At 44.0% G+C, this 21,354-nt stretch overlaps 2 protein-coding genes and 1 long non-coding RNA gene across 6 annotated transcripts in view; 1 reads left to right on the top strand and 2 right to left on the bottom strand.

Moving 5' to 3' along the window:
* Positions 1-9,110, bottom strand: part of svilb (supervillin b) — a 40,923-nt gene extending 31,813 nt beyond the window's left edge. For 3 of the 4 annotated variants that reach the window (XM_068605110.1, XM_068605118.1, XM_068605126.1), the window contains exons 1-2: positions 2,348-2,523; positions 545-608 (exon numbers count right to left, since the gene is read on the bottom strand). In XM_068605110.1, coding sequence (XP_068461211.1) covers positions 545-608; positions 2,348-2,408 — 125 coding nt within the window. In that variant the 5' untranslated portion in view covers positions 2,409-2,523. Of the gene's footprint in view, positions 1-544; positions 609-2,347; positions 2,524-8,611 lie in introns of those variants that run through there. The other variant, XM_068605136.1, reaches the window with a different exon arrangement.
* A 1,670-nt stretch (positions 9,111-10,780) lies between these two features.
* Positions 10,781-21,354, top strand: part of LOC137805272 (uncharacterized) — a 24,425-nt gene continuing 13,851 nt past the window's right edge. Inside the window, exons 1-2 of the long non-coding RNA XR_011080208.1 lie at positions 10,781-10,805; positions 12,565-12,635. This is a non-coding gene — a long non-coding RNA (uncharacterized lncRNA). The remainder of the gene's footprint in view (positions 10,806-12,564; positions 12,636-21,354) is intronic.
* Positions 11,841-21,354, bottom strand: part of LOC137805241 (junctional cadherin 5-associated protein) — a 15,732-nt gene continuing 6,218 nt past the window's right edge. The window contains exons 3-4 of the mRNA XM_068605056.1: positions 15,956-19,854; positions 11,841-15,110 (exon numbers count right to left, since the gene is read on the bottom strand). Coding sequence (XP_068461157.1) covers positions 15,076-15,110; positions 15,956-19,854 — 3,934 coding nt within the window. The 3' untranslated portion in view covers positions 11,841-15,075. The remainder of the gene's footprint in view (positions 15,111-15,955; positions 19,855-21,354) is intronic.

Below are 21,354 nucleotides of genomic sequence, written 5' to 3'. Positions count from 1 at the left end.
ATTTGAACTGTTTGTAGTGATCATTTCTAGAGTGGACTGCATTGCTTTGGCTTTTCTTCTTCAGTTTGTGTCAATTTTCATTGATAAATGGACTGACTTAAAAAAGAGATGTTAAAGACTAAATAAATAAGGTGAGACTGCTTGTGACACTCTGAGTTTAAATAAATAAAAGGTTCCTGTACCGGCGGAAACCCCCGTGGACTAATGCAAAAGGAGCTTGGGTGCAACTCCTGAAGGAGGTATTATGGCCTTAACGCCATGCGAACAAAAAAGTGTCTTTAGGATAAGCTGTTCCAGGCATCCTCGGCTTTTAATGCTCACTGCGCATGATGAGCTAAGGCGCTCTCCTGCAGTAAAGCCTATATCCTTACATATCCCGCCGTGATGACAAAGCAATAAAAAAAACAACCCGCAAATGCCCTTAGAAAACTCAACACATTATTTTTAACTTGACCCTGAATTTCCCGTCTTTGGATGAACAAAGGCTCGTCTTATCTTTCCGTAGCTGATTTTGGTGATTGCCAAAAAAAACAACAACACACACCTTAAGGCCTCTGTTGGGAAAGAGGCCGAGCTGCAAAGCTTGGTCCGAGCTTTAGGTCCAAACTCTACAAAAGAGAAACAAGACTCGGTGAAACTCAAAAGAAATCTACACTCTGGATCTCTGTGTGTTTTCCTGGTGAATATAAACTGCACATGTCTCACATTTGGAAGTACAGTACCAACACAAATGCTATCTTTATGTTCTTTGTCCATATGACACAATGACACGGCTGGCTGAAAAGATGCTTATTTTAGTTTAATCCAGACCTGTAGTGAAATTTGTGTCCAGCGGGAAATTGGAAGAAGACAGAAAATGTACGTTTAATAAATCTCCGATTAACACCAATACTTTCTTTTTTTAATGTCTATCCTTTACTGTGAAGCCTTTTGTATGAAGAATGCTGTACAAATAAAGTTTATTGTTTTTAAAATCATTATTATTACAGCTGTTTCAGACAAGTATGGTAGAAAGAAAATGTTCCAAATTCCATTTCATTTCATTGAGGCCTTTATGTTAGCATCGTTAGCTCCAGCAAAAAAAAAAAAAAGACTTCTTCTTTGTAGCATGAGCAGCATAATTCTACTCTTTCCTTTTCGAAAATTGTCCTTTTAACTTAAATTATTCCTTACAAATGCGGATAAAAGGGGCACTGAAACGGTTTCGATGCAGCTGAAAAGCATCGATGTGCCGTTTGGTTCTGATCGGACATTTCCAGCCTCTGGTGCGAGTCTGAAAGCAGGCCGCTCAGAGAGTTCACACATCCAGTCTTTAGCTGGATCGTTGACCCTCTCCCACTCGTGTCGCAGCGACACGAGTTGTAAAGTTGCATCCCAGTATAGGAGCCGGATCACGTTACCGCCTCCAGAACACCTCCGGCCTAATTTTGGCCTCCAAGGCCAGCGCCGCAACACAGCAGGGAACGTTTTGCCGGGACAGAACGCATGAAAGCGCGGCGGTGGAATCCTAAAGATCGCCGAGACGTCGGGCTCAAGGGCTTCTCGGGAGCTTCGCGACATGTTTTTTTTGGTGGAAGTGATGACACAAGTCAGGATTAGAAAATCTGTGATGTGTGTCATTGTTTTGTCATATTCGCGACGCCTTTGGGAACCTGGTGTAAATGTATCCGCCTGTCTATCTGTGTGGAAAGCCCCTTCGTACAGAAGCCAGTCCGTGTTGCGAGGTTGTCAACAAAACAAGCAGCGCAGGGCTCAAGGTGGACGGCGCCAGAGAGCAGCTCAGGCCTGCTGACGGTCCAAAAGAGAGCCTGGTGAGGAGACAGTTTTCTATAAATATTCAGAGGAGCGAAATAGACTTCCTGCGCTTGCACACAAATCGGTTCGGAGGGAAACGACGGAGTGCGTTTAACAAGGTGGAACGTGAGAGAGGAGGAAACAAGAGAAAGCACAGAGTAGCAGACACACACCTGTTGAATGCACGGCACAAGATGGAGCGGTAGAAATGACCTTTTCACTACTCGACACATCCCGTTCATTCACTCGGAGCGGCCCGACGCTAACATTCATACCCAAAGCAGCAGATTATCCTCAAATCCTTTAAAGCATTAGACGGGAGATGAGCAACTCTTACACGCGCCACGAGTCATCGGCTCCGACCGAGCAAACACAAGCAAAACAAGAGGGAGTGCCGAGTTCGAATCCCCCTTTTCGGACCCGCCGACTCTCTCTATCAAGGAAAGGAGCTAAACTGCATTAGCAAAAGCCCCCCGAAGCGGAGTTAAGGTGTGTATTCAAGTGGGTTTAAGCGAGTCCGCCCACAGCCGGACCGAGCCTTCAGAGGCCTTACCTTGGCCACACGGCTGCTCATGGTTCACATGGTAGCTAGAGATCCATGGGTTTCGAAACATGTTTGGGGGAGGAGAGAAGAAAGGATGGCGTGAGAGGCTCCCCACGTCCTCCGGTCACGGCGCTGGCGGTCCGGCGCACAGAAGCGAGGGGCTGCGACCCGGCAAGCGTACAGGCGGGGGGGGCGGGGGGCGTGGACGTGGCGACACACACACACACACACACATGGACAGACACACAAGCAGAGAGAAGCACAGCAGAGGGACTGCCCCGGCTACACGGCGAGCACAGACTAACTGTCATACGTGTGTGTGTGTGTGTGTGTGTGTGTGTGTGTGTAGAGACAAGCGCAGCAGGGTGCTAAAGCAGCTCAGGGCCCTAATCAGATTACAGGCAGAAATTAGCCTTGATGATAAAAACCCTGGAACAGGATTGGAGGAGGGTGCCAGCGGGGCCGCAGGGGGGTGGTGTCGGGTCCAAGGCTCCCGGGAGGCAAGATGGCATCCTCGACGCCGCACGCACATCACACTTCCAAAAAACGTAAGCCAGGGATTGAGAGATGAGTATCCCTGTCGTTGAGTCGTCTTCTGGTTAATTCTGTTATTTCGGGAGTCCACCGGTTCATGAAATTGAGTGACAGCCGTGCGTTTTAGGCTTTATTGGGCTGTCTCGTGCACGGCAGAAAAACGCCACTCAAAATTTCCTGCCAAAATTGTTCTTATTCGACGCAACGCCGCTATTAGCGAGGATGTTTTGTTGACGACAACTTGATTTTGGTGTGTACTTCGTTCCAGTTTCTGGCCTTCGTCGTCACGACGTCTTCCTCTAACCTTTTTCACTCTCAACGGTGCTCTGAGGTACGGACACAAACACACATTGTCAGCTAATCGACGACAAAAACTCACTGGTTTAACTCTTCGCATCGAGTTGTTGTCACATGACAAAGCCACGACATCGCAGACTGAGTCCTTAAGACGCTTCTCTGAATGCTCGCAGAGAGGAAAAGGGAGGAATGTCTTCCTGACATTAAAATCAGGGGTTAAGAATGAATAAAAATCACTAACATGTAGAAATCTGAATGGCATGTAGGTGCCTTTGGGCTGATGGATCACATGTTGTTGTACATCTAACTGCTTCAAACCCAGAAACAGATGTAACACAAAGTTTGCCTCCTCGTAGCTCAGGATCACAGCTGTCTGACGGATGTAAAATTCTTTGGTATCTGCCAAATAAATTGCGAAGCGACGCCGCGAAGTTTGCAAAACCGGAGAGCACAAAACCATACGGCTCTCTGCTCATTGAAAACAAATAAAAAGCCAGCTCTTCCAGTCTTGACACACACTTTTGGAGTCGAACCCCTCGTGTGTCTGCTGCCTTTTCTCACCCTTTCACACACAACCTCCCCCCCGCCCTCCCCCGTCTGCCTCCGCTCCCCCGTTGACGCCCCTAATAAGGCAACATGTGTTGTGAGTGGCTGCCTCGGGGAGAGGTCACCCTGTCGGCCGGCCGCTCGGTGTTTACCGCCTGGTTTTCTTCCTCCTTCTCCCTTTCCTTCCCCAGATTCATCCCCCCTTTTCTCATCCATCTCTCTCAATCCTGCAGCCCCCCCGAACGCCACCCTCTCATTCCATCTCTCCTCTCTTTCTTGCATTTCTTTTCTCTTAATCTTCTTCCACGATCTTTCTCCATGTCATCTATTTTGTTTTCTCCCCCTCTCCTCCCCCCTCCTCCTTCCACGCCGGAGCAACAACAAAACAAGATAAACGCTCCGTCACTCGCTCTCTCCGTCTCGCCGCTCGCATGCATTTCATGAGGCTTTTCTTGGAAGTGAAGCACACCGGCACCAGACAGACCTCATGACCGGCACACAGACCTCCGTCGCCATCTCGGTCAACACACGTTTGTTGACAAATTAGCTCTTTCATTCTGGGGGTGGAGGTTTTAAAAAAGCCATTTCAAAAGGAATGTCGTGTAGCTTTTAGTGGGATCTATTGGAAGAAATGGTATAACACATTACTAGGTATGTTTTGTGTGTTTCCCCTGAAAATAAGAATCAGTCAATCATTACAATATTATTCTTTATAATAAACACAACAGAATGACTGAAAAGGTATTGGTAGAAGCAAAAAATGCTATTTCATTCCTCTAAAATTGTGCTTTTGTGAACTTAGAGTAAGAAGCTTATATCTAAACACAGAGCGGCTCCTCTTCCCGCAGCTGGCGGCCATGTTTCTACAGTAGCCCAGAACGGACAAACCAAACACTGGCTCGATGTGGGGCCGTTTGGGTTTTGTCGTTCAGTTGCAATCTGCAACCTCACCGCTAGAGGGCGCCACATCCTACACATTGCACCTTTTAAAAAGTCTCGTCTCTCACTTGCATGTTCTGCAACTTTCTTTGTTATTTCCTACTTTTTTTCTATTTGCATGACAATTAATAAGCTCATGTTGCTTAACTGTAAGTGTCTGAATGTAAAGAATATTAAATAAAAGTAAGTAAGTAAGATAAGATCACTTTTTTTAAATACAAAAATACTCTTTTTAATCAATACGTACATAAATCATACGACTAAAAAGGCCCGCAGCTTGTAAATCTTCACAGTTATCATTCACCACATCAACAGTCGGGTCAACTGAACCTGCACCAATGAGACGGCTGGCTCTGACTTCACTCGTCTCTTGGTCCGTGGAGGTCACAGACAAATGAAAATGTGAAACCTGGCTCAACAGTTCCATCTTGCAAAACTGGACGCACAAACCAGTCAATAAAACTCAACACCCGGGACGTCACGTAAACACCGCGAGGCGCGTGACTCAACATCAAAGCGTCTCTCTGCTAATCAAAGTTTAAGCTGCGAAGCTCAGCGGCACACACCGCTCGTACGTTGTGGACTTTTTACTTATGGAAACCACATGATCCTTTGTTTCAGTTTGGCCTCTAAGCGGCCTGAGCTCCACTGAGCTCTACGGGATTGACATTGTGACCGACTGGGGTCGAGCACAGACCTCTTTATAAAGGGTCAAAACTTGAACCACGGTTTTAAGTCATAGGTTCACGTCGGCCCCGGGCATTTTTCCGAAAAGCTATTGCACAAACAGCTTCTTAAATAGTAATTATTATGTCAATTATGTGATACAGTTGATTGAGACTTTCGTGTGTGACCCTAACGCACAACCTGTCAAGCTTTGCCACTAAATTTGGAGATTTATGTTATTTGTACATTATTTCGACAGTATTCATCTCACCTCACACTTATTCTGTGTGTTAAATTTCCTGCTGTGCTATATGGAAAAAACCCGATGCCTCGATAACGAAGTCCCCACAACACTTGTGTACTTATATAAGTAATGCGGGTATATTAACTGGCTAAAGACAAATAATAGGACAGCCAGAACAGTCTGGAAAATTCATAAAATGACACGAAATTACTGTGAAGCAGCCTTTAAAACCAGGAAAAGACACTTATGCAATATTACGACATCCAAAATCTAAGACAATATCTAGTCTCTTTAATGATACTGCTATCATATCAATATATATGATCCAGCTATATGTCAATGTGCGCTTTTGTTTCTGTGTTCAGGTATATGCTCCTTTGCCTGTTCCGCCATGCTGGATTATAGCGGCTAACACACACTTCTCACTTCTTGTAGAGCTTTTAACAACTTTTAAAGGCGACAGTTACCACACACCTGGTGTTTAGAATAGCAGTGTGATTATTGTTTTATTACAAACGTGATAATTAATGAATTAACCTCACTTTGGTCGGCATGCAGCAGCCACAGCTAGCGTGCCTTTATTAGGAGAAACGGTCTCTGTTCAGGGCTGGACACACATACACTAATATAAACACACGCACACACATGCAGAGGAAGTATATGATCCAAAGTCTCTCACACACACACACACACACACACACACACACACCACAACACGGGTCAAGTGGGAGCCTGCAGGCGGCAGAGGAGGAGGAAACCTTCATCGTTTCCTCCTCCCTTAAACATTTACTCTGTAGATCCAGATCCGCGTTCCTCTCTGCTGCCTTGCATCAACGCTGCCTGACACTCGGCACAGAAATCTGCCTCCTCTGCTCTTATATGGATATCGATGAGCACGGAGCCGATGAGAGACACTGCAGAAGTTCTGCAGCTCTCCGACGGCGCGGGAGAGAGGGAGGGAGAGAGAGCGGGAGAGAGCGAAGGAGGAGGGAGAGGAAGACTTCATGCCAGAAATGGTTTCGTCTCTTCTCCTTCCTCCCCCCGAACAGCCTTCTAAAAGGTGTAGGAACCCAACAATAGTTTGTATTTTAAAACATTAAATACTACATTTGGCTTATTTCTTGTGATGTTAGTATTGTGTTATTCTTGTGTCCCAGTGTTTGGGTTGTTTTTCAAAAGAAAACCTTAAAAAAAAAGTGCAAAGATACAAGACTAGGGGAGGGGGAGGGGAGGTTGTTCAATACCAGCCTGCTTGTTGTCATCCATAAATACAAAGTACACACAAAATGATGCCATAACACACAAGATAAAGATAAATCATGAGTTATATGTGTCAGTAAAAATGTTTATCCTAAAGTATAGGATACATTTAGGGGCTTGGACATCATCACTGATGGAACTAGGGATGTCCTGATTATTATCAGAGGAATATCACGGTTTTTTGATTATGTATCAAAGAAATATATTGAAAAAAATGTTTATTATCATATTGAACTATATCATTTTATTTAGTTAAAGTCATCTATATTGGTGAATTGCATAAAAATACATGTTTAAAATGAAAAACACTTTGTATTAATGACAAAATCTTGGCATTGGCAGTTTTTCTTCTGTATTTAAAGCTGCTTATTGCTGGTGTTTGTACAGTCTCGCGAGAGAAGATTTCCCCGTCTGCACAAACACTGTGTCTCACGAGACTCCACAGGAATATGCAGGTAGGAGGACATCCTTCTTATAAAAATGGTTAATCCCGACGTCACATGTAACCCAAAACAGCAGTCACGCTTTTCAGACGGAGGCCGGACATGTTAGCCGGCTCTCTGACATGCTAAGTGCAGACAGACAAAAGATGCTGAGCACAGAGCTACAAGTCAACTGGAGCGTGAGAACACACTCAGCAGGTCACACACCTGTTGAATGCAAACACAAGTTCTCCTCCTTAATTAGGAGGCAGGACAATGATGACAGGACGTGAAAGATGTCCATGGAATTGAATCTTTGCGTCCCGCGAACAACAACAACATGAAAGAGGAGCCAAGTTTCCTGATTGACAAAATGCAACAAAGCACATATACGTATGCATTTGTTTATCTATCTAAACTATTTCAACAAGAAGGGTAGGCCTTTAACAGGAGTTGTGTATTAACTGCAAATATGTCCTCTTATAAGTAGATGAACAGAACCCAGTGGCAGAGGGTCGAGCGCGGGGCCGGGCCAGTAAACCTGTCTGTTCCTTTTTTGACGGGCGCAGCAGGTGCAGAGCACCGAGCAACTGTTCGTACGGAGTTACGTACATGCACTCTCTCACACACACATACACACACTATAAAAACAAAACCGTGGAGAAGTGACGCCCGGCCACTGTTGGAGCATCAGCTGCACACACACGCCACCAAACAGCCACGGAGGTTGGAATGCTAATACCCGTGTGGTTACTTGAGACGGCACAAAGCAACAAGAGGGAGCGTTTGGTTTGTCGGGACACTGCATTCAGTCCTCCGAGGGAGACGATTTAAACCAGACACCCGGTCACGCACACGGCTGAGCTTTGGCACCAGAGTTTGAACCCGCCGCAGGGTTATGAATGAGTTTCTCAATCTCAAAAGCCTCTTAAGTAGCTGCAATACGTCTCAATATCTTTGATTCCTTAGGGCGTGATGCTTTCCAAGTGAAGTAAATCAGATTTTCTGGGGGTTTGACTGTGACCCAAAGTGATCCTGTTTCAACATATGAGGGTTTACAACATGCACCTACTGATACTTATTGTATCAGAATGAATGAATAAAAAACAACAAATGGTGAACAATCAAAGATTGAAAGCTAATTTAGTGATTGCCAGCTTGATTTATTTTTCAAGTGTACCAAATCAGGTGTGAGACAACTTCTGTGCATTTAAACATCTTGTTATTATTCAGTTTAAGTGTCATTAGCTTATCAGAAGCCCGAAAATGATTGCAAATATTTTGCTTTTGGAAGCTGTTGGAGCTCCAATGTAAATACCACAGCATGCATGAGATCAAACTAAGACAGACAAAAAAAATACTCACAATGTTTTAGCTTCAATGATAGTCCATTTATCCCGTCGGCGGACTTCTGAGAGTCTCACTAGTTCCTTATTCAGAGCGAGGCAGATGCTGAGGAGGAGGCAGGAGGCGCAGGTGTGAGCAGGTAAACCCAAACAGAGGATCCAAAGTCATCCACCGCGAAGCAGGTCCGACCTCAGAAGCCAACAAATATAGCCTGGTGCTTTCCCCGCTAGCTCTGCTGCACGGGGCACAAATAAATCAGTGCGGGGACAGCCAAGCGATGAAGAAAGAGAAGAAGGGAGAGGGTGAGAGGGAGGGAGTGTGGGTGTGCAGGAGAGGGGTGGAAGAGAGACAGGGATGAAGTACAAGAAAGTACACAAGATGGGGTGCTAGAACGGACTGATACTCCAACAAAGTAGTGATTCTTCAAACTATTCCAAAAGTCAAAAACTAGGGTGTTTAAGTCCATTCATGCAAAACCAGATTGGGGACAGTGGTCTGATCGTTCACACTGACGGCAGAGAGGCGACACAACAACGCCTCCGAGGGGGTTTGTGGAGCGCGTGGCCAAAATCGGCGCGGTAACCTCATCCCACAGCAACCATGTATGGGCTGAAGAGAGCGGCCTCGATAGACGGGCATCTGCCATAAATAGCCAGGAAGCGTAGCGGAGGGGGACCGAATCAGCTGCTAAGCTGCAATCCAGTGGGCACAGTGTGATCCAGACTCTGCAGGGGCTCCTGTGCTGCAACATTGGGGGTCTTTACGGGCACGGAGCCGCAGTAGACTTCATCGTGCTCAACACATTGTCATCACACAGTTTTTTTTAGTTCATTTTAGACAAATAATAAGGCATATTCCATCGTATGATCCAGATAAAAATACTGGCTCATCCGTTTTATAAACCTCGCATGACACGGCTTTACAGGCCGAGATAGAGATAAGGATCCTTGTCAAAGTACTCGTTAAAGGACAGCTGTTGAGGTGCACTAAAGAGGATCTTGTCTCTGCTGATGTAAATATTTATGAAAGGTTAAGCAACTATTGTTCACCTCCAAAAATGGAAATGTGAGTGAAGCCAGCAAACAATTTATTTTTACATCTGTTTTGCAATATGCATTTGAAAATAAATACATTGAATATGTTTGAAGGCATTAAAGTCAATATAATCATTTGCTGAAAGAACATTGCTGCTTAATTTTAGAGGAAAAAGTGTCAGCCTGTTAGTATTCAACAGTTATTCTACTTATTAGTTTGGAATGGTGCAATTATAAATCTATAATAAACAGGGTAAAAATAGGCTGCTAGTGGAGTGACAGTGACTTTCACATGGGCACCATTACATGCGTCAAAGTGACGCTATATTTAAAAGGACTATAAACTGTAAAAGGTATTCTCTGCCAACATCTTCTAGAAGAATCAGGGTTTTTTAATGTTGTATCTTTATAGTTTAGCGCCATCTCGTGGACATAGTAAGCACATACCACGACATGCAATCTGTTGCTTCTTTCCACAGGTGTTGTTTACAACAAACAAATGAAAGCGTAATAAAGTACTCGACTCTTCGTCCCGAGGACTGGGGTGTGGTTGTGCAGAATGCAGTCTGTGCACAATAAAGGACATCTGTCACTGCAACCAATACTGGAGTGACTTATTCCCCGAGCAGCACAGGGAGCTCGGCATGCTCGACAGCAGGAACAAGTGGACAGTAATGACAGATATGTGGTTTACTTACGGCGGTACGGCTTGGAGACAGAGACAGCTGTGATGAGGGTGGCAGCTGGAGGTTAATGGCAGTGAGGTCTGAGGAACAGAGGCAGTGGGAGGGACACAATAAATCCACAGCAACATTTTAAAAAGAATAAAAAGTTGTGATAAAACGTACTTTACTCTGTAAAGGTAGCGAGTAATGGTAGCTAGTAATGGCACATCATTTTGTAGCAGAAACAGTTAAGTATTATTTTAAAAAAACAACTGTAAACTTGTTTCCTATTTGCTATTTCATGTGTTTTTTTCTTTCTTTTCAAAACAAAATGGAAATGCGTGGGTTATATTGTGCTTTTCTGGGGGGTTTACCCAAGAAAGATGGTCAGCAATGGCCACGGGCGGCCATTTTGAGCTCGCGGCCCACGTCACGGGGTTTCGTTTCCATGGCAAACCGGAAGCTGTGGGTTCCAATAAACCCGCGGAGTTAGATCCGTGTTGAGCGACGAAGGTAAGAGAACAACACACCACGATTTAGTTAATATGTTGAGCAAAACTACTGGGAATTAATGCAGAGATCGCTGTCCTCCTCTTTGGGGTTAACGTTAGCTCACAACTAGTTAACGCAACTAATCATTCTTAGTTTTAAAACTGTGTAATTATGCTGAATAAAAGCCTCTTAACGTCTCTGGAGGCGTTTATCCATCAAGTCAAGCTAGTAGACTGACAGCACCAGATTAATGCAGTATTTAAACTATCTTTTACAGTTATGTAGTATATATAGATACATACATATTGTTTTCATGAATGAAAATGTTATTGGGCTAATGAGAATAATTAAATTGGCTACAAGAAATATTATTTAAAGCAGTATATTTTAATATTAGCGTTAATTTACTATACAAATAATAATGATAATATGTTTTGTATAGCGCTTTAAATGGTACACAAAGCCCTAAATGGTCAAAACAAACAATAGAAGCAATAGCAAAGTACACAGGAGAGATGACATAACAGTAAGAAACAAAACAGAAACATACTATTATGTGGCCATAATGTCTACAATGTTAAATTCATGTTACTGTGAAGCATGTGTGTATACATACATATTAATGTATTATTCATGTGGGTTTGATAATATATGACTAATATAATTCATATATAATTCATTATAATTTATTTGTATGCCCTTGTTATCATCACCAATGATACAAGAACTGTGATGGAGACATAGCTATATAATGTTTATATGTTACTAGTCTGTGTTGTATATCATGTTTTATGGCTTTATATATAATCATTCTCCGTCCCCAAGTGGGTTGTTTAACTTAAACGTCAACTAAATTGAGATATGTGAATAGGAACTAAAACTATTGATAAAATATGTATTGTGTATATATTGGAGAGAGAAAGTTCTGTATTTTACAAAGAAAAATAAAAAGTATTTTCCCCTGTAACCTGATAAGAGAGCATGAAACAAATCCTGCTGATATCCCCGAGGCAATTGATCACAAACACAACTTTCATGCAAAGAGTTTATTTATGAATCAGACTGCAGTATCATACAACAGTAGCACAATCATATGACTATGGATTATGCTCATATTTATAGATACAAAGATAAAGGCATGTCTTAAAGGAGAAAAAAAATGAATGAGTTTTTTTTATTTACTCTAAAAATAGCTTTTAAATACTTGGCATAGTTTTGTAAATTAAATTATGAAACATAATGTTTGCCCAGTGGTTTTACTATTGGAGTACCAAATGCAAATATACTTTATGAAAAACATTTTTTTCCACCTCTCTCTTGCATTTCATGCAAGGAAGAAAAAAAGATGTCAGTGAGTACAAAAAAGCACTTAAATCTCATATGAAAATAGAAAATATTACAAGTGTGCATAATTACTTCATGTTGCACATAACCTGCAGTACAAAAAGTCAAATGACACTATGTTCAAGTGTACCTGACATGCCAATTATTAGGGGGGTTGGGGGGGGGCGTATGTACTGAAATAGCTATTTAAATGTCGTCGAGGAGGGGGGGGAGGGGGGGCAGTTTACACACAAGACCAAGGCTAAGCCTTTCAGCCTGCAAAATGAATTGAAAATGAGATGCGTCAGTAATCATGGGCATGCCAGCTTGTCCTCCCTGTGACGCTGACTGTGTAGTTGTCTTGAAACACTGAATCTCATCCTGTACTTTTTCTCTAAATTATGCTCTTTTTTTGGATTATTTGAATTTCACAGTTTTGATTCAATGTTCCCTACAGATAAACGGCATGAAGAGCAGAAACTATCCACAATGCTACTGTACCTCTCCAGCCAGAGGGATGGCAGAACAGTAAGTTGTTTGTAAAAACCTAAGGTATGAAACAGTGCTTAGTAGGTTAATATTTGGCATTGCCTGGAGTATAATGTAATGCACACGTAATAAGGCGACATGATTATTCCAAATTTACAAGAAATGTTTGAAATACAAGACAAAGTTCTGAGTTGATAAAATGCTACAACTGTAAAATGCTACATAACAATTAAGTGATACTTGGTAAGTGATTAAACAGTGATGGTTTACTACAAATCTGTCGATACATTAAACCAATGCAGCGCTGCTGTTGTGGGAAAAACCACGTAACTGCTAACACTTGTTTTCATCTACAAGATTATACTTTTTTTTATCATTGAATCAGTTTTTTGTAATGATTTAAAATGTATCTAAAAACCCTTGTACTAAAAAAAAAAAGTTTTAGTATTTTCTTTTGCAAATTCGTGGTTTTTAGCCAAAAATAGCATACTGCATTGTATCCTTTAGTGCAATAAGTGTTAGGGACGGCAGAACATTTCACACAAAATGAACACACTGTGGAATGAAAGAAACAAAGAAAGAAAGGAGGAGAAGGAGGAGGAAGAGGAGGAGGAGGGAAAGGAAGGAAAGAGAGGGTGACAGGAAGAAGAAAGAAAAACATTTCCCAATTTTATTTCTAAAAATGTTTTCGAGGAACCAACAACAGAACAATACATGATTTGAATTGGAAGACATACAAAACAAAAATAAGACACCGGTCATGTCTGACCACCAACACAGGAAATACAGCAGAGATGGATCGATGTATCGAGTATCACAAGGACTGTCCAACATTGACTGTTAGCGGTATGAAAAAGCACTATCAAAGAGAAAATCATGGCACAATCAAAACGTTTCCATCACATCAACACTGGCGATGATGAACCCTATCGCCCTCTGAAACCGAACCGTGCGATCAAGGCACACCACAGGGCCACCCCTTCTTATATCACTCTGTTAGATTTTTAAAGCACTAGAAAATTATGTATACTCTCAGTACGATCCTATACAGACATATGATACTTTCAGCTTGATATACGTGTGGAGAAAATAAAATGTCATGGTTAAATACAAAATATCTCTTAAAATATTTAAAATATACTTTATTTTGTACATTATGCAAACCGATTAACAATTCGATGATAACAAAAATAAATCTTCCGTGAAATGGCGTCTTTTTTTTTTTGCGATACAGACGTATGAACATAGATATATATCATGAAGTAAAGCACCCACCCCGTGAAGCGCCCATATACCCTGACACGATTCCATATCCCTGTAATATGATTTGAATGACACGTTCACATTAAAACTCCTGACAATGGTTCCTACAGGTAGCTCCACTACACCACTGAGCTGTTTGTACAACAATATTGCTCTACCTATCTTTTTTTTCTTCTTTTTTTTTTCTTCTTTAACCCTATATCCATATTTTTTTAAGTTTGCCAAATTCGCCAACCGCCACTTGAACTCAATCCGTGCCTTTTATTGCTTCCTGAAAATTACCTGGAAATGGGAGCTGTACATCGGATCGATCAGAGGACTAACACACACCTGGTTAACGAAGGCAGCGCTCCCTCTCCAGCGCAGAACCAATGCAACGTTTAATCGGTCACCGGTCTATCGTGTCGTGTGGTGTAGAGTCACTCTTCATTGAAGAGCTCTATGGGTTTACGGTTGCGGTGTGTACAAAAGCAATGAGAAAGGGCACAATGTCGCTCAAATAAATTAAAAAATTAAAAAAAGAAAGGCTGATTGATCTCATCTGAAAATCAAAACAGTTCTTGAGCCAGAGACAGTGATGTCCAGTTCTAGAAACAGGCGTCGCCTCACCACGACAATCAGATACGCAGTTTATTTTGGTGTAGTTTAAATGCAACAGAACAGGTTTGTGACAATAACCCTTCTAAGTCTACGCTAGGTTTAACAGAAACGCTTACATTCATATCCTCAACAGCTCGCCCGTAAACAAACTGAATCAAAAAATGTCCCGACTGTATTCACTATGGACATTTTCAGAAGTTCTAGTATGCACGACAGAATTGCATAATGTCTGCCAATGAGAAAAGCATAGGGTGTGGGGAGAGGGGGGGTAGAATAGAAAGGACAAGCCGCTACAAGAAGACTAACTAGTAAAAACCCTATAAGAGGATGGGCTCGGGGGATGGAGGACGGATGGGGTTGTGGGGAGTCAGTCTGGGAAGGCTGGGTGGGGATTTCGAAGTGGAAGTTGCCCCACAAGTTAAAGGGGCACCTCCCTTTGGCAGTGGAACAGCACTCTTAGTAGTCAACGCAGCGCCGAGGGTGAGGGTGTACACAATGCTCTTGTCGGACAAGAAGGCCATTTCAGTGTCAAGATGAGATGAAGGCATTCTAGTAGGCAGCCAGGTCACAGTGTTGGAGCTAAAAACCTCAGATGGAGATGACGGACGCAGTCTTTCTACACTGTCTCCACTCGGCTGGGATCGCGGGGTTCTGGGACGTAGAGAAGAGACATATTCATTCACAGAAAGTGCATCTATATCTTGTATTGTATACCATTTTTCAACCAAATGATGAGGTACAACGTGTTTACTCCGGTGACACAAATGTCAGTGAATTGTTTAATGGATTTGAATTCACTGAGGAGGGGAGAAGACTGTCTTTTGGGCACTGACACCACCTTGTGGAGATGTCTTTAACAGCAAGGCCCTTTGGCAGTCTTCTCAATTTTGATAACTTGCAACCTGATAATCTAAACATTATCTTTTTGTGCCGACGTGTGCTCCCTAACTTACACAAGGCTATAACAGTCCTTCTAAATTGGTGTTTTTACTATTGGTGAGTGTAAATTAATTAATGTTTCACTCATCAATCTTAACACAGTTTGATGTCTCCTTTACTGTATTAAACCCAAAGCACAATTTTGCTCAAAATGACCTAGTAACTCAGTCTCTAAAAAGCCATTTGGTTATCATTTCCTATCAATACCTATAAACATAGGCATAGCATTTAAATTAATCATATTTACTCATAGATTAGTCTGTAGTTGTCCTGAAGCATGCATAATACATCTGTGGATAGTGACATAGAAATCATACGATGCTTTGAACAAATATTTTTAAATAATTGTATTGCTATTTTCCTTTTCTTTTTTGGTTTGATAGTCCACCAAATCTGTGTGGACCAAGAACCACAAGGGAGATAAATTATGTGGTTTTTTTTTTACCCTTGATCAAATGTTCAAAATGTGGGTGCGTTTGTAAAGCAGTACAGAATAGTCCTCTTAATTTGGTTAATTAATCTTTCAAGTTTAATTTCCTCTAATGTTATTATCTTACCTGAGAGAGATGACTCCTCCTCATCTCGCAACACCGTCTCCTCAGAGACTTGCTGTGAAGGGGTGACCTCTCGATCTTGATCGTTTTCCTCGTCTCCCCGAGGAGCAGGGTGGGCCTCCTTCTCTTGTTCGTCCTTGCCCTCTTCCCCCTCCGCCTCCCCCTCCCCAGAGTCAGTACTCCTGATGCTGAGGCGCCTCACGCGATACATAACGTCCACCTCCCTCATCCGGGCCAGGTGCTCAACTGCCACGCGACCCGGAGAAACAGCCAGCTTGGTCTGCAACGCTTCCATTCGCTGGGCTGGGCCCTTGCTCCGCCTCTCCCCCTCCAGGCTAAGAGACAGCCTGCGGTCCAGATTCGGGGGAACCGAAAGCGGCAACCTATCTGGCGGAAACTCGGGTAACCCCGGGTGGTCTCGCCCCAGATGTGTCCGTACGCCAAGTCTGTGCTCCGGAGTGGCAAATGGCTTCTTTTCTGGCTCCTGCTTGTGATCAGGCGGTGTGCTGTCTCGTCCCTTACACTCACTTTTCACTTCAGCTGTCTGTTCGTCTGCAACGCCCGCCGGTGTTTCTCTTGCGATGGCTTCCTTCTCTCCTAATTCTACTTCCTTAGTTGCTGTTTCACTAGCACTCTGTTCCCCAGTGACTTGGTTGTCTGCTGCCGCGTCAGTTGCTAATATTGTTGTTGCCTCCGTTGCTTCATTTTTAGCGATGCTCTCTGCAGGAGTATCGTCCAAGTTATCTGCCAGAGCATTGTCTGCTTCGTCACCCTCGGCCACATCGTCCTGTGTCATCGAATGCTGCTCCCTTGTTTCAGCACACCGGTCAGACCCTGGCTGATTCAAACTCGAGTCCTTTGGCTCCTCTGTTCTTGTGTCTTCTGCTGGATTTTCTAAAGCGGCGCGTCGTGGTGGACTGCCGTTTTGATTGGACGAGCTGTCCGAGCTGTTCTCCTCGTGAAGGGGAGGCAATGGGCCCTGTCTCATCTGATTCTCGAGCTCTCGTTTGCAAATAGGGCAATCCTCCTCTGATTCAGCGCTGAGGTCTTGAAGAGTCTCTGCGTCATTAGGTTTAAAATTGCCCGCGGACGCTTTACTGCCATCCGCCGGGTCTCTAGGGTGACGCAAAGTCTGGCATATGTCCTCATAATCCGGAGGACTGGTGAGCGTGGAGGCGTCCTGCATTGGCTGCCTATCTGCCCACGGCATCTCAGCTGCTGCAGTGTGCGTTGTTGGACTGAAGTCACAAAGTGGTGTCTCGATGGGCTCATCCGGCAGGTCTAGTTTCACCGTCCTGCCGTCGTTGCTCCGTCTGCGCGAAAGATGTGTAACAACCCTGTATTCTCTGAAACCTGTCTCCCGAGGCGGGACGGGGAGCTCCTCCCTAAGCTGCTTGCTGAAGGTTACCGACTTTGTTGCGGGCCTGGAGAAGGCGCTCTTGACTTCCCTGTATTCTGGGTCAACAGACCAGCTGACTGCACTGCGCCTAAGGCTGCTGGGTTTGTTGAGAGGTTCTGATGTCAATCGGATTTTGATGCGCTCTGGGATTTGAACAGAACCATCTGGGACTTTATTGCTGGCAGTGCCTAGCTCCAAGATGTCTTTGTAGGCCTCGTTAAGGTCCTCTATGCACTTGTCCACACTGGGCGGTTTGCTGCTCTGCTGCTGCTGTTGTTGATCCTGGACTTCTTTTTTGATGGTCTCCAGCTCTTTCACAGCGTCCCATGGACGCTGGCTGATCGGTTTCAGCAGTATCTGCTCAAATGACTCCTGCCCACTACTTGCTGCTGGTTTGGTCTCCTCCACATTTCCTGAGGGTGGTACTGCTGGCTGCTGAGCTGTGCTCTTGTTCAGCTGGTTGGAGAAGGTGGCGGTCAGGGAGAAGGCGCTGTTGCTCGACAGTTTCAGGCTCTTCACTCCCTTTATAGGAAAGCTGAAGGCAGTGCCCACTACAGCGCTGCTATCAGGAGGGGCTTCAGTGCCAGGAGGGACAGGGTCTTGTTGTGCTTCCTTGTTTTCAGAGTCAGGTTTTTGGGCCTCTGGGCTAGTTTGTGTCTCCTGGTCTCTATACTGGTTTGCAGGCCAGGTTCCCGACAGTTTCATCTCCTTGTAATGGTTTATCTTAGGGGGTCTACATGGTACTCTTTTAAACATTTTGCTGCTCGCTCGACTGCTTGTTTTGCTGCTCGCTATGCTACCAGTAAGTGCTTGCAGCTCAGCTTCAGCTGAAGATGTGCTTTGGAGACTTTGGTTTGTTAAATGGCCAGTTTTGTTCTCACTAGGACTGTCCGCGGGGTCTGGTGACTTCTCATTGTTGTTATTCTGATCACGGATTGTCCCAGTAAGCTGCGGAGTAACAGGTACAGACACTAAACAAAAAATTGTCTCACTAAGTCTTTTTTTTAGATTCTTGGATTTGTCTTTCTCTGGTGGTTCAGGTTCAGGTTGTTTGTCCACCTTTTTTACCTCAGTCACAGTTTCAGAGACACCCTGGTCGGCCGGCTTGCATGGGGGAGGTGGTGGTTTACCCAGAATAGATGAAGGAAAAAACTGACTACGGTTTTGTTCAGGCCCTACACTTTCACTTTTTTTGGTCAATCCCCTGTTGCACCATCGAATACTGCTGTCGTTGTCGGTTTGAGCTGTTTTGCGGGTGTCGGTATTGAGAGTTGACACCTGTTGGGGAGGAAAGGCACTATCATGTGGAGATTGTCCTAAAATCTTAGCGGGCAGAATCTCTTGATGATCTCTGTTGATGTTACGGATCTTGTCCGAGTCGGTGAGAGAACTTCCGCTTGGCCCTCCTGAGATTTGCTTCACTCTTGGGTCTTCGATGGGTAATTGACGGGCATGACCTGGTTGTTCTTCGTGTCCAGAATATAACAGTTTTCGATAGGACGCCGCACGTTCTCCATAATGTTCCAGCCATGAACCTGCCTGTCTGTAAAACCACCTTCCGGGATCTGAGCTGGGCATCTGCAGAGCTTCCGCCCTCCATCTTAGGTTTGCCATTTCATTGCGGTTCATTGAAACTGCTCTTGGGGGCGGGCCTCTTCTATAAGATGGGGGTGGGATGTAGCCTGGGGGCTCCATTCCAGTGATGGAGTGTTGTGCGAAATAGTCTTGTCTCAGGTCCCCACCCCTTGGGTAGTAGATAGGCCTCTCTTTTTGTTTGGCACCCTGCTCTATAGCAAGCATTTCTGCGCTACCCCTAGTCTGCTGGTGTGTCTCATATGACGGCGGCTTTAAAGGCCTGCTGAACCTGGGCTTTGGTAAAAGTGCAACATGGCTGCTTGGCCCTGCATTCCTACCCCACCGGTCCCTGACAACAGCACCACTATAGATATACCTACTATAGGGTCCAGAGAAGACGGTGCTGCTTATCCTCTGCTGTCTATCAGGTAGGCTCGGCCTGGAGGGAATGAGCTCTCTGCTGGCAGTTCCATCAGGTGACAAAACCCTGGGGAGAGACTGAGACTTTGCTTTAGTTCTTGGGTGAAAAAAACCCTCAGGTGTCCTCAGGCGGTACTGTTCCTGAGCCCACCTCTCCCCGTCCCCGTCGGACAGCTGCCTTCCCAGGCCCACAGCAGGCCTCCACTCCTCTGTGCCGAGGCTCTGGCACTTCCTCTCCCCAGTCACCCTTAGCTGACCGGGGGCGGCGTCCAGGTCCCTCAGCCAGGAAATGTCCTCCCATAGCTGCTGCGCTTGCCTCTCCGCTCTGTGTTCCTCTGCTGCAATCAGGGCCTGTGGCCTCCATGCGCCAGCAGAGGCCCTCAGCTCCCTGCCATCAGCATAGTCCAGGAGGATGCTAAAGTCCTGACCTCGCCTCCGCCAGTAGGAAACGTCCCTCTCGTCGTGGCTCAGCGGCTCTGAATAAGTCAAACTGGGAACATCGTAGAACCTGCAAAGACAGAAAAGTTCAGAATGAAGAAGATATTCATATCGACCTCTAGATCAAAGTTGAAACTTGCAAAACAGTTGCAAGACGAGTGACATTTGAATCGCAGTCATCAGGTATAAACACAGAATAGTGTCTGAAAGGCAATATTCATTTCACGATTGACAGTTTTCTGGGTGTTCCATGTTTAAAAGAAACAATAAAAAGACGTGTTTTCTATGGACGAACTTTCCCAAAACAACACAAAAATAATATTATTATATTATATGTCAGTCTCAAGCATGTCTTTTGGCTTTAGCAGCATTGGCTTTCCAACGCAACTTCATCAAGGAGAGCCAGCATATATGAGACAGAAGTGCTGTAGTCAGCGTCTCCCAAGTCCCTTGAAGAAACCACGAAATTGTGATGCTACTGCAATATGATCTGCATATTAAATTGTGCTGACCTTATCTTGTAAGCCGGTCATCTGGACAGTAACTTTGGCTCTTAGAGAAAGTCTGAGCAAAAATATCCCATAACCTGGGCTGACAAGATAGCAAAAAGACCTTTTTTCCCTCCGATTAACTGATCATATAACTCAATTAGCAAGACTGATATTTTAGGAAATAAACAATACTGCTGCTCTTTGTCAAGAGGAGAAAAACAGAAGAAGGAACCTTCATGATGTTGTTAAAATGTATATTTTCTTTCACAAGCTTTAATGTACATTTTTAAAATGCTTGCAGAACTTAACATAAAATGGCAAGTGTAGGACGAGTGTCTCTTGGCAGGACTCAAAGCAGAACAGTGGTTCGTGCCGCCTGGAGATAATTTTAGTTATGGTTCCAAATTTACCTCTTAGGTGCAGGATATGGCTGTAATGCTTATTGCACCGCCAACGCAATTATCTTAGACACATCATACTTCATCATAACAGATCGAGTCTACATAAAAAGAGCTTCACTTCTTTGTGTCTCATTTTGATACGCCGTCCTTTTCATTTTGGAATTTTTCCCAAGCAGTTGTGGTCATTTTCTGAAGCAGTAGACCTTGATACCCATGGAAAAGGTCACCCGCCACATCCAACCACGTTTTGACGGTGAGCTATAATAAGGGAACGAGGGAGTGCGGGTTTGAAATCCTCGATGAAATCCAAACGTTACCGTCAGCTCTTTCAATTGCTAATAATGAATCAATAATTTAATTTTCTCAGGCTGGTTAATACTTATGATACAACCACATGATGTGGGAACGATTTGCAGTACAGTTCCCTGAAAGAAAGAAAACTAATGAGAATAAATAACCGTAACATATATCATGAAGAAATACCACAATATAAGTTAGAAAAATATCAAGTCTCCTAAAAAAAAAAAGAGAGAACTCACAATGAATTACAATGCCCCCCTTTTGTTCTTTAAAGATATCTGCTAACGCTGCTCTAAATGGCCGTGTTCGTCACCGTACTCATTCATTTAAGCAGCAAAGTCAATGGATCATCCTCAGCAGCATATGCTACTGTATGGC

This window comes from Clinocottus analis, unplaced genomic scaffold, assembly GCF_023055335.1.
Source record: "Clinocottus analis isolate CAN_PGR_092001 unplaced genomic scaffold, fCliAna1.0.p SCAF_11, whole genome shotgun sequence".
In the NCBI taxonomy this organism is placed as follows: domain Eukaryota; kingdom Metazoa; phylum Chordata; class Actinopteri; order Perciformes; family Cottidae; genus Clinocottus; species Clinocottus analis.
The sequence above is the reverse complement of the archived record's forward strand: the minus strand, read 5'-3'. Positions and strand labels throughout refer to the sequence as shown.